The 12,317-nt window shown below is 37.6% G+C and overlaps 1 protein-coding gene across 1 annotated transcript in view; it reads right to left on the bottom strand.

The window, feature by feature from the left end:
• The window catches only part of LAMA2 (laminin subunit alpha 2), a 253,501-nt gene that overhangs the window by 23,067 nt on the left and 218,117 nt on the right, over positions 1-12,317 (bottom strand). Inside the window, exons 46-51 of the mRNA XM_026039256.1 lie at positions 10,572-10,731; positions 6,891-7,015; positions 6,414-6,576; positions 4,412-4,556; positions 3,154-3,292; positions 1,484-1,495 (exon numbers count right to left, since the gene is read on the bottom strand). Of these exons, the coding sequence (XP_025895041.1) occupies positions 1,484-1,495; positions 3,154-3,292; positions 4,412-4,556; positions 6,414-6,576; positions 6,891-7,015; positions 10,572-10,731 (744 nt within the window). The remainder of the gene's footprint in view (positions 1-1,483; positions 1,496-3,153; positions 3,293-4,411; positions 4,557-6,413; positions 6,577-6,890; positions 7,016-10,571; positions 10,732-12,317) is intronic.

The following is a 12,317-nucleotide window of genomic DNA, read 5'->3' on the forward strand; positions in this document are numbered from 1 at the left end:
GGTACTAAAAGCCATTCCTTGCATTAAAGCCATTCTAGCAAGCTCAGTGTATTCTCTGCCAAATTTGCATTCCCTACATAAGTTAAAGTAACTATCTGGTTTACTAAAATAATCCTCTCGCTGCTTTATTTAAAATCACGTTGTTTAGGGTCTCCTTTCATTTTTGATTTTCCACATCCCAGCTCTGCATCCTCAGTTCCTTTAGTGATTCATCTTCCCAGCAGCAAAACTCTTCTGTCAGCTTATTGCCAACGATGTCCAGTACTGTCCTGTCTTTACTATCCAGGAAAACTATATTCCTAAAAACTTCTTACCCTAACTATCCTCCTGCTGTCCCATTACAGGATTTGCTGGTATCTCATCCTGAAGTTGCTGACAAGAGACACAACTCTGTATCCTCTAAACATTTAGCACTTGCTTCACCTTTTCTGAAGACATCTCCCCTTTTTGTGCCCCTTCAAAAGTTACAACAACGGTCCAAGTTCATTTAGATCTCTGATAAATTCTTGCTTTTTTTGGGAGGGGTCTCTATTTCAATTTCAGGCTCATTTCAGGAGTACGCAAGATAAGGATTCCGGATTTTAGGAGAAAATAATATAGATCCATTTTTTAAAATTAGTTTGTTGGATCAGGGTGGGGGAACTCCATTTTTTTCAGACAGATGCCAGTTGTTACTGTTACAAAAAAGATAATTAAGGGACTCAAACATCTATCTTATGAGAAAAGATTGAGAGGGGATCTTATCAACATGTAGGAGAAGGGAAGAGGATGGAGMCAAACTCTTCTTGGCGGTGGCCAGTGACAGGACAAGGGGCAATGGGTATAAATTAAAACACAGGAAGTTCCATCCCCATGTGAGGAAGAACTTTTTTACTTTGTGAGTGACAGAGCCCTGGCACAGGCTGCCCAGGGAGGCTGTGGAGTCTCCTTCTCTGGAGATCTTCCAAACCTGCCTAGATTCCGCCCTGTGCCCCGTGCTCTGGGTGTCCCTGCTGGAGCAGGGGGTTGGACTAGATGATCTCTAGAGGTCCTTCCAACCTTAATGATTCTGTGATYCTATTGGAAATCAGGGTCAGGCTCAGTCTGAAAAAGCAAAAGCAGTGGACATGAACTGACCAAACTGAAAACAACAGGATAGGCGACCCCTTCTCACACTTAAAATGCCCTTAGCCCCTGTCCRCTTTTGAGCAGCTCCGTTGCTTCCAGCACCTCCCAAGGCAAGAAGCAAACACGGCTGGAGGCAGCAGCTGCATGAAGAAGCTCCAGAGCTGTGTGTGCGGGCGCAGTGCGTGACGTGGCAGCGTGAGGCACCCAGGAGCAGTGTGGCTTGTTGCTGCAAAGCCAGCTAGCCCAGTTAACAGCCCTAATGCAACATCTGCTATGGGTGCTACCCCCACGCTGCTGCTGCTGCGTTGCTGCCTGGGCTTCTGAGCAGTGCTTACCAGATACATGCAAGCCATGCAAGTAATCTGTTTGTTTTTACCTTGCTTTCATACTAGGGTGGAGGAGAAAGATAAACAAAACAAAACAATCAAAATTACATTATTGTAGAAAATGTTATTCATTAGCAAATTTCAAAATAGTTTGCATGGCAGCAGATATACATCATTTGTAATCAACAGGATGGATCGTGAGATTCTTTTCAACTGTGTATAAACACTACTAGTCTACAGTAATTGTGTTAGTCTGCAAACACATACCTTAAAAATGTAATATATAAGAAGGCTTTAATAATTTGTTATTATACTTGGTCTGTGTAAGAGCAAATCATGTAAAAAAAATGGGGAGGACTGACTTAACTTGCTACTTACTAAGTCATGTCTACCTTGGTGTCTAGGGTTTGCAGTAGCTCAGGGTTTCTCTTATCTCCTCTCCCCATCCTTGATTCTAATGCACTGTAACATGCATCTCGTGTCACTGAACAGCGAATCCCAGCTGGAGACAAAACATTACTCCAGGTCCAAGTAGCTGTGCTACGCTTACCTCCTAAGCAGCCACAAAGGACTGGCTGAAAGATAATTTCTCTGGACATTCTGCTACGTGCTGGGTTGGTCTTCACAATTACATAACATAATGTTATAGGCCATGCCTAAAACAGCTTGGGTCTTTTCATCACTGGATAATTGGACATCAGAGGTCAGTTATTAACCCAATAAATTAGCAAATATATCCATTCTTTTAGCTGCAGAAGAGCCTATAGGCCAATCAAAACTGTTCCCCATGCACGAGGAGACTTTGGGCTGTTGTCATGCCGAGGAGCTAGAGCTGACATAGATTAATGGGTTTGTTTTTGTGTTGCTCATCTGCTCGCTGCAGCGCAGAATCCTCTTGTTCTTGTCACTGCAAAACTGCTGAGCATTCATTTATGTCCTGAGAAAGTTTCCTGATTTATTAAAAAATGCTAAATTCAAGTACCTGTTAGCCTATTCATTAAATTTTATTAAAGTTTCAGTTAGAGTTTATCAATAATAATATGCAATATTATATAAACAACTGAAAAATGGGAATTCTATTTGAGTAAGAAATTCAGGCCTGGGCCTACTAAGGAAAAAGGCAGCCACATTTCATTCTGTTTACATTAAATATATCGAAAGTATCATAGTCAATTCTTTAATTCCTGAATAAAGGAGAAATTAATCTAAGGAGTATGGGAGTTTATACCTACATATTATTTTAAATGATTTCTATGTGCTATATTTGTATATATGTCAAAAGTATRTCGACCCTGATTATGCAAAGGCATGTGTATCTATATAACAGCAATCCTATGAATTGTACCTTGTAGTTCAATTTTGCTACTTATGCATATAAGGTAAACATTTGYGCTTAATTTTGTGGCAGTATGGAGCTACTTCTCTACGTCTGGAGTCACAAATCTATTCATCGAACAAAAGAATATGCTTAAAAACAGAATGCCAGCTACATCATGGCTGTGCACAGCATCAAAAGCTGCACTGAGCTGTTATCACAGCTTACGTTGTATTTGGGCTGTGAACAATGGTATTTACAGCACACATGGAGCAAGTGTCAGGCTGRTGTGTAATTGTAGGTGCTTTGGGAACTTCACACTCCTTTCCTGAAAGTGAGCCTGAGAAAGTGATAAAGGGAATAGGATTCTCTTCAAAACAAAGAAATTGCTTGGAGACACGTTACCTTAGATTTYTCAGAGTTGGCAATCCCCCAAAATATATTTTCTCATGCCCTTTCAAGTTAAGCCCAAAATGGCTTCCTGTAGAAGTTGTTGCTATGGTCTCTTCTTCATTGGTTTCTATGTCTACAATTGATATGTTGGCTGGAAGAGATGAAGAAAAGTTTCAAAAATATCAGAAACGAACAATAATGGCTTAATATGGCCTGTGAAGAAAACTGAGGAGGAATCTGTAGAGGGTTAGCTGGGGGAGGGCCAAGGATTTTTCTTCTTCTGCAGTTCAGGTACTTGATTTTCAAACTGTCAGTTATGGTAGGGGGAAAGATCTGCACGTTCCTCTGTTGCCATAACAACCTTAAAATGCTATAGCAGTTCTGGATACTTTATTTTTCTGCATTCCCTAAGCCAGTTCTAAATTGGTATGTTCTCTTTGTCAGTATAATTTTGAACTAACATTTCAGGACAAAATCAAGACAGAAGAGATCATTCTACATCTAATTTGTGATTTCAGTCCAAAYCTTGTCACTTGAACAGTTCTTTTTAATGAAGAAGTTTGTTCAGATTGTCATGATGTGCCTAAGAGATTGGAATCAGTCACTTCAAACCTACTGTCAACCCAAAGCAATCAACTGCTGTCATGTCTTATCTGAATCCAGACTCAGTGATGAGCTATGCAGAATTATTCATACAAATGTGTGTTCCATGCATGTTTTTTTATATATGGATTAATAAGAAATGTAAAGGAGCTTGCCATACTGAAAAACACCAGGCAGTTCCCAGGGAATAAGGGAATCTTGTCTACCAAGATACTGTAATATTGGTATTTAAGTCAGTGKTTTTTTCAAGTACTTTGGGATACACTGAGTATTAAAGGACTGTATACCATAAAGGCTACTGCTGTCCCAACAAAAAAAAATCACACAGGTTTGTTTTATGATTTTGAACATCATCATGTAACTCATGAAAAAAGCTTTTTATTTTTTCCACACAAAAGCATTTTGAAATATCATTTACCCAGCTGTAGAGCAAAATTATGCTTGAAAATTAAGCTAACAGTTTCAAAAGAAAATCATAAAAGATCTGTTTGACACAGCAATCACTCACATCCAACCCAGCACACCTGCAATCTGTGCAGAAGTTACTAAATCAATACAACTTTCTAACTTGGGCAATTTTGTACATCATCTTCCCTGTGATTAGGTGGTTATTTGTKCTGGATAGAGTAATTAGGAAACTCACGGAGTTAACTCCATAGGAACTCACCTTGTTTCTGAATCCTTGACAGGGTGAAAGATTTCCATTTGCCATCGTTATGATTTTGGTTGCTGATAACAGAAGCGGTTCCTGAACCCAGGTCATAGCTAACTTTTATACGCCCACCGCTGAGCTCTACGCTCATGAAATCCTTCTGTTAATGAAAAGAATTAAATACAGGGGTGATAAGCAAATGAATTACAGTTCCTGTTATTTATTTATTTATTTGAGTGGAGATAGACAACTTCTCTCTGTCACTTAGTAAACCTACTTAGAAGTTTAGCACCCAGAACTGTAATGTACCAAAGGCTACTGCCAACTCCTCCTTTTCCCATTTCTTCTACTTCAGATTGTTCACTCAACTGGAATTTTCCTAAATAAAGACAGCTGGAGAATCTGCACTTTAATTTTCTCAGATTAAACACAGGAATACAAATGATAAGTACCTGAAACTAACATTCAGTGTTGAGTATATTTCTGCATTTCATTTAGTGTTTTTASTACAGCTCAGGTAGTTTTATATTTTCAAGGCAGAAAACAAAAGTACTAAAGATGGTGCAACAGACTTGTTTCACCAGGGTTTCCAAACAATAATCTATACTTATGGACCAGTATAGAGCTATGAACTTTTTTTTCTTGCCAACCACTGATAACAGTAGTAACTGAGGATGGCTGATTGCAGCTCTAGTATACACATTTCTACAAAAAATAGCTGTCAGGATACAAACAGGAAAACAAACAGTCAGTGAACTGGATAACATGAAAGGCAGCAAGCAAATAATRATTGAACCATGACCCAGGAGAAGAGTGTATCAGAGAAATGTTAAGTTTAGCAAGGTTCTTGCTCTTGGCTAGTTCTGTCTGGGCTGCAAAGATACAGGGAAACTGCAGAAAGTTTACTATGTGTTGAACACTTCTGCCAAACTGAGAGAATAATATTGTGAATGCTAACAAAAATACATGCTAGAGGAGAAAGTGTAAAAGTTAATAAAGTCAGGAGTTTAGCTGTTTAGGTATTTCTATCCATGTGTCAAATGCATCGTCAAAGTTTTCATACCCTGGGACCACTTTTAAAAAGTGAGCTTCTGTCAGGAACTGCATACTTTCTTGCTGAATAGCTTACTCCCTGTCTTGTTCACAAATACTACTGTTTCGTTTTTTTAYATAAAATTACATAAAGTTATAATAATTATATAGAATGATAAAAAGTAATTGCATAATTATACTATCAAGAGACAATTACACAAATTAATTAAATAACAATTATTTTTAAAAAGCCTACATAAAGACATAATTTTCATAATTCAATGTTATCTTTTAGGAAAGTCAGTCACTGACAATAAGACAGCACCCGCTGCCTCAGTAATTTCAGCAATTCTGTTCAGTTTTCCCAAGAGGGAAAAAAAAAACCCAGAAATTGGAAATAAGACCGATTTTCCCAACACATTTTCTGATGTGCAAAATAGAGTGCTCCATAATACTTCAAGATGTGCCTATCAATCACTGAGAACTGCTGTATGTAACTTTTGGTCCATATGAAAATGCTAACAAAAAGATTCTGTTCTCAGTCAGGCTTGTAAGTAAATCTGGATCTGAGGCTGAAGCACAGTTTTTCCAGATCCATGTGAAGGAAGATAAAACCTTTCCGGTTTCAGTACGTTTCAGCAGTACTTTTGCCTACAAGTTCTGTCTCTTCTCCTTCTTTCCCCTCCACTTGATGATATTTCAAGCTATAACAGTGTAACTGTAACTGGCATTTTTGCATAGGTAAGTATTTGGGGAAACTTAAACTCATAAATAGTTTCAGAGAAGCTGGAACCTCCCTCAGTCTAATATCCAGATGTCAACTTCCATGCAAGAATATTTTCTGTCTTTGCTCAGATACAGACTGAATCATTCTAGGAGAGTGTTACCTTAAATCTCTATTTGTTTCCCTATTCTGATGAAGTCAGTCATTGTAAAGATGGAGTGAAACCTGTAAGGAGATAGGTGGTTACTCATTCACTCTTACCAAGTCCTCAGTAGCCAGATACATCAGCAGTGCGTTGGAAGAGAAGGTCCTGAACTTGAACATGACTGTGGAGATATTGGGGTTCCAGCGGATTGGGCGGCTCACCACGGCGTAGCTGTCACCATCAAACTGGACGGTCCCTTCACTGTCGGCCACCTGTGGGCTGAAAAGGAGGGAATACCAACCAGTTTTCCTTGCCATACGAGGTAAAAAATAATAATAATTAAAAAAAATACAAAAATAAAGGAAGAAATAAAAAAGTTGATGGTGGTGGGGGCGAAGTAGGGATGGGATGACAGGAGGCTTCCTAGGAGCTTGCCTGAATTTGGTTAGTGTCACATATGGATCATGAGAGACTTGGATGGGACTTGGATCCTAGAACTTGAGGGTTGCTATAGAAATTCCTACAGAAGAGGCTATTTGTCATTACAAACAGGTTCATAAAACAGCATAAGAAGCCAACAAAGTACAACCAACCTGACAGCGCATCCTTTGCAATCCCCCTCTATATCCCTGAAATTCCACAGTCCTATGGGTTTGCTGTCCAGAAAAGTTTCACCCATGCAGCCGGTGAAGGTGGTGACCCGTACAGCATCTGACTTCTGTAACAAGAAACCACAGCCCTCATTAGAATTCAACTTTCAGTGACCTGCTGTGTCTGGCAGCACAGCTGGTGTAGAAGGAAATCAGCAATACAAGAAAATACTTGTTATTTTTAATCTCAATAGCAAAATTTAATCTGAGAAAGCCACCTATTGAACCTGTATCACCTATTGATCAGCAAAAAGTTGAACTAAATCTTGCATCAGTTGATGCAAAATGGGGTAGAAAATCTTATTTATTTGAGACGGTGGAGATGGCAGAATGGTTCCTGGGGAACATGATGTTCCTCCAGGCTCCCCTGTACCGTCTGCTTTCCCAGCTGGTCAGAGCAGATTCTTTTCAAACTGTATTTTCTTTAGGGGGTCATGGAACACACTACAGGAARTAGTGACCACCATGCAACAAGCAAAATTATTTAATTCAAAAACCTGCAAATGAAGTGCTTCATCCAAGCTAAAAGACTGACCATGAACTCAGACACCTTCACCTATAAAAATCCTGCTGCATTTTGGCTGCAGAAAAAAATACAGGTAGCAAAGTAAACCTCTCATCCTACCAAACCAATTAATCTAGGAACACGCAGTGGGTTAGTGCTCATTTGAACGTAACACAGGACTATGATCAAGTGGTGTCTGACAGTACACAGAACACTCAGCTCAAAATGCTCTTTCTAAAAATACCTGGTTTCATTTAAATTTCACTGCATTATTAAGAGCTGATTGGAAATCTATATACTTAGCTATTTGAGACAGATCAGCACCTGCTGCTTTCCATACAGCAATTACCAATATTAAGATCATGCAAGAGAATGAATGCAACTTGAAAATATTCAAGGAAAAGTATGACTCAAAAGACTTAATGTGTTGGTGATATTTCCCAAGCAATTGGAAAGTTTTGAATTGGCAAAGAATGTAAACTTAATGTCACTTCTGATAAAGTGTCTTCTACTCAAGTCAAATGAAAGATGTTCTTAAAAACTGAAAATTAATATTTTTGAATACACTGCAGAAGTGTACACAAACCTAACCTCACGCATTCCAAAATGCAGTACTATGAAAAAGCACATTTGTGAGACAAAGGTTTTGAAAGTATCACTGATCTTGATAAATGTCCAAAGACCTTTAAGTCTTTCTAAAAATAAAATTAGTGCAAGATTTCATTTTGTGAGCTTGACAACAGTATCATACGATTTAAAAAAAAAAAAAAAAAAGTCTAAAGGATTGTTACTGAGGTTGAAAACTTGTGTTTTGCCTTCAGTCTTCCTAGAGTATCTACAATTTGTGTTCCAGTTCAGCACTGTATCTTGCACTTAATATCTGTATTAAGTGCTGAACTGTGCATTCTACCCACCTCTGCCCTGTGTCTAATTAAAGGATTTTTTTTTTTTTTAAGAAAAGAGTTCAAATTTAACCATTTACCCCTAATACATCAAATGCTCTTAAATCCTTTTCCTTCAAAGATTCTGCTGCCATTTCTGGAGCTTATCTTTCTTTTTATAAATACATGCTTCATCATTATGCTTCTTGTTGTCCAAGTGTTATTCAAGTAATTTTAGTACTTAAATATTAAATACCAAAATTAATATTTGCAATATCAAATAACAGTAAACAACAAGTAACAAGCAGTAGATGTAATACTAAATATCAAAATATTCAAATCAACTTTTCCTCTGACAGTGCAATTTAAATGAGGTAAAGTTAAGAATGGTGAGCATTAGGTCTAGGTACCAGCTTTGGGATTTGGTTACTCAAAGAGTAGATGTGGCCTCTCTTTTCCACGTTGTCTCACTCACCTTTTTCTACCACCAGACTGCGACATCTTCCTTATTTAGCAATAAACTATTTATAAAACTCAAAACTATATGTGACATCAGGTAAGTAAAAAATATGGTTTTATTAGACTTATTGGAGAGCTTTGCTGCAGAAGCTAGCACTACTTTATGCCATAGCACAATACTGCTGCAGGGAGAGCTATTGCTGTATGTCTGTACTATCTCTGATTCTCTGGGTTTTAATGAGAATATAAGGCTTTCTTTCAAGGTGGAAATCAGGTCAAAGCTTTGGTTTGTGAGGTTTGATATTTTAGAACTGTGCAAACACAAATGGCATTACTAGGCTTTAGCGCTTGCCTCTCACATCTTCTGATAATTCAAAAGTGAAATATAAAATAAAATCCAAATAAGCTTCAAGTGTCAGTTTGTATTTGAGTTTGAGGTTTCTTGACTCTTTCAGTGGATCACCCAAGAGCAACAGGCCAAATGCCACCCAACCACACATTTCCTACAGTTCAACTGTGTCAATGAAATTTARATATATGCATAAACTACATTGTTAATTGATTTTCTAAACATTAAATGATTCATTTAATCCTGAACCTGGCACTTACGATTCTTAGTTGAGGCAGCCTGTCTTCCTGAGCCATACTGAGTTATACTGTGATAGCTAATCATTTCATGGGGTGAATGGATATAACTTGGAATGGAACATGTGTGTTTTTGGTCATTACAGACATGCAGCATCTCAAGGACTTGGACAGGATGTGCAGTGTTTATGTGAGCTCTATAAACTCCATCTCAGAATTTACAGAATTAGAGCTATTTTGGAGACCAAAACAAAGAGGGCRTAAATGCTTAAATGAAAATAATTAAATTTGTTAGTGAAGAGAACAACAGCAGAAACTAACGTTTATCCAGTACAGTAGAAATCCAAAGATATGAGAGACCTGAGAAAAACTATCAGGTTTGTGAGATTACACCATCTCTCTGGTTTATTTTCATTCCCTTTGGAAAAACAGATCATGGGGATAGAGCACATAAAGCCTTTGAGGCTACTCTGCAGTACAGAACCAATTTTAGAAGCCGATGGTTCATTAATTTTAGAATATATTTTGAGGGTTCTTGGCTATGGCTCACAGAGKAAAAAATACCTCTAGTTGTCTCTAGATAGAAAGTTGGAAGGCAGCAAACTAGGACCTCTGCTTGAGGCTGCAAGGAGAAAATAGAAAGAGATGATGGCAAGGCCACTTTTTTAATGTGTATTTCTCCAAGGAAGTGTTCAATTGACTGCTTTGCCTATAAATGGCATTAGAAAATGAAACGGCACGAGAAAATGCTCATATGGAATGACCTGCATTTTTTTTTTACTTCCAAATCTCTTTTTCCCAAGTGTCTGTGACTGCATGTCAAGCACTGTGTGTCAGAGTGGTCGGCTGGTGTATGTGGCAGCCTGTTCACCCTTGCTATTTCTTTGTGCAGAAGCCTCAACTAGGATCTGATCAACTCCTAAAATTACATTAGTTGTGTTCCAAAGCAGACAGGTATCTTGAAGCTGAAGCTGGACTTCATGGCACTGATTTCAAGGAAGTGGAATTTACATTTTCTTTTTCTCTTGTATCCTCCAAGGCCTAAATTTGTCTTTCTGTCACTCCTGGAAAGTCATATATGTACCCACACTACAACAAAGGGAAGAGTCTACATAAAAAGATTTCCATCCATTCTACTTAGCATGAATTTTGTATATGCATCCCTCTTAGGTTAAGCAATGTAGAACACTTTACCTTGATTTTTCCGGTTAATCCGCCGACAAACAGCATAGCATTGGCATCTACATCCAGAATGGTATAGCCAGGTGGGGAGACTGCTCTGAATGTGGCTGGCACGATGCTGGCTTTGGGGCCCTCCAGAGCTCGCACTGATATCGTGCCRTTTTTTCCAGTCCTACATATTTGTACAAAATATATTAAACACACAGAGCCAACAAATACAGCAGACATAGGGATTAGTCAATTTTATGTGCATCTTTTAATAAAGTCATGTAATACTGGTTCAAGTGTATTCAATTTTGATACAAAAGAGAAGACTTTCTGTCTCATGTCCGTGCAAGTTAAATATATAATCATAAAATCAGTGTTTTTCTCATTTTGATGTCCTTTTTTATACAGAATTCACTAAACAGATAAAATGGAACTTTCATGCAGTTAAACAAGATTCACTTTTTTAATTTCCATGACAAAATTAGCCAACAAAATGACATAGCCAAGGCTCCAAATTAAATTTCTGAATTTCATAGAGTTTATTAGATCTTATTTGCTCTGAAATGAATGATCATGTGACAAAGTATTTTAATTTTCTTCATGGGGATGTGGAGAGCTTGCATTTTTTGTAGCAGAATGCTCTACTTGCTCTTTGTAATGGGCTGCTTCCCCTCATTTTTAGTAACATGCTGGATTTCACATGGTAATTCCTATGTCACTTTGGAAGTTCCTACCATGGATGAATGATCCTGCAACCTTCACCAACAYTGAGATGTTCAGCTTGGATATGGATATTATATGGAACTTTTCTAACTCATGTAATTGATAACTGATACAGAAAGCACGTTTTAAATAAAACTCCTAATTTTTCTGTAACAATTTACAAAGAATGTGTGCCTGTAAAAATGACTATTTTAAATGATCTGTTAGATTTTGTTAGCTATTGATCATACTCCAAAAATTACTTGCTAAACAAAACATATTTTTTTTTTGTCAGAAACACTGCAGAAAATTAAAAGTTTTCACAGTTAGAAAGTTAAAAATATTCCCTTTGATTTTCTAAAATCTTGAACTTGGCTGCTTCTAAAGATGCAAAATTCCTCTTTTGTCTAATTAGAAGAAAAGATGGGCTTGGGGTATTGAAGTAACAAGCAAACTGAAAGTTAAAAGCAGACCTCTCTCAGGAAGAACTGTCATTTCTCTTAAATAAAGCTTTACTGAAAACTCAAAGCTAAACCACAGCAAAGAAGACTGCTTGGCATTAGGTTACTGAATAAGMTTAATAAAGACATTGCTATTTATCACATATTTCCTGGATTTAGATATTTAACCAGGGCTCTAAGGGGTGGAAATATTACRTATCTTACATCTCTAAAAACTCTACAGAAATTCCTTTGGTCCAAAACTGAACTCCCTGAGAATTTTTTTAACATTTAATGAAACAAAAGAAGTTTGGTTGGAACACTTTAGTCTTTATAAATTTCATCAGAACACACAAAGCAGGRCTGTTACATAAATTTGATAGTTTCATATAACTTCATTAAATGGAAAATGCCTTTGTAGATGTATGCCATCTATCTGCTTTGGATTTAGGGATCTCAAGCCGTTCATTCATACATACAAAATATTTGCAAAAAACACCACTGGAGCTGCTGAATTGCCCCTACATTAGCTCTTAGCCTTGGCATGTCTGGAAAAGAGCTGGATGGGACTTGCAGCATTTCCTAGGGAATCTCCAAAGTGATGTCTGGTATACAGGAAGGATAYAGG

The sequence above is a fragment of the Nothoprocta perdicaria genome, unplaced genomic scaffold (assembly GCF_003342845.1).
Source record: "Nothoprocta perdicaria isolate Ctin4 unplaced genomic scaffold, notPer1 scaffold_226, whole genome shotgun sequence".
Lineage (NCBI taxonomy): Eukaryota > Metazoa > Chordata > Aves > Tinamiformes > Tinamidae > Nothoprocta > Nothoprocta perdicaria.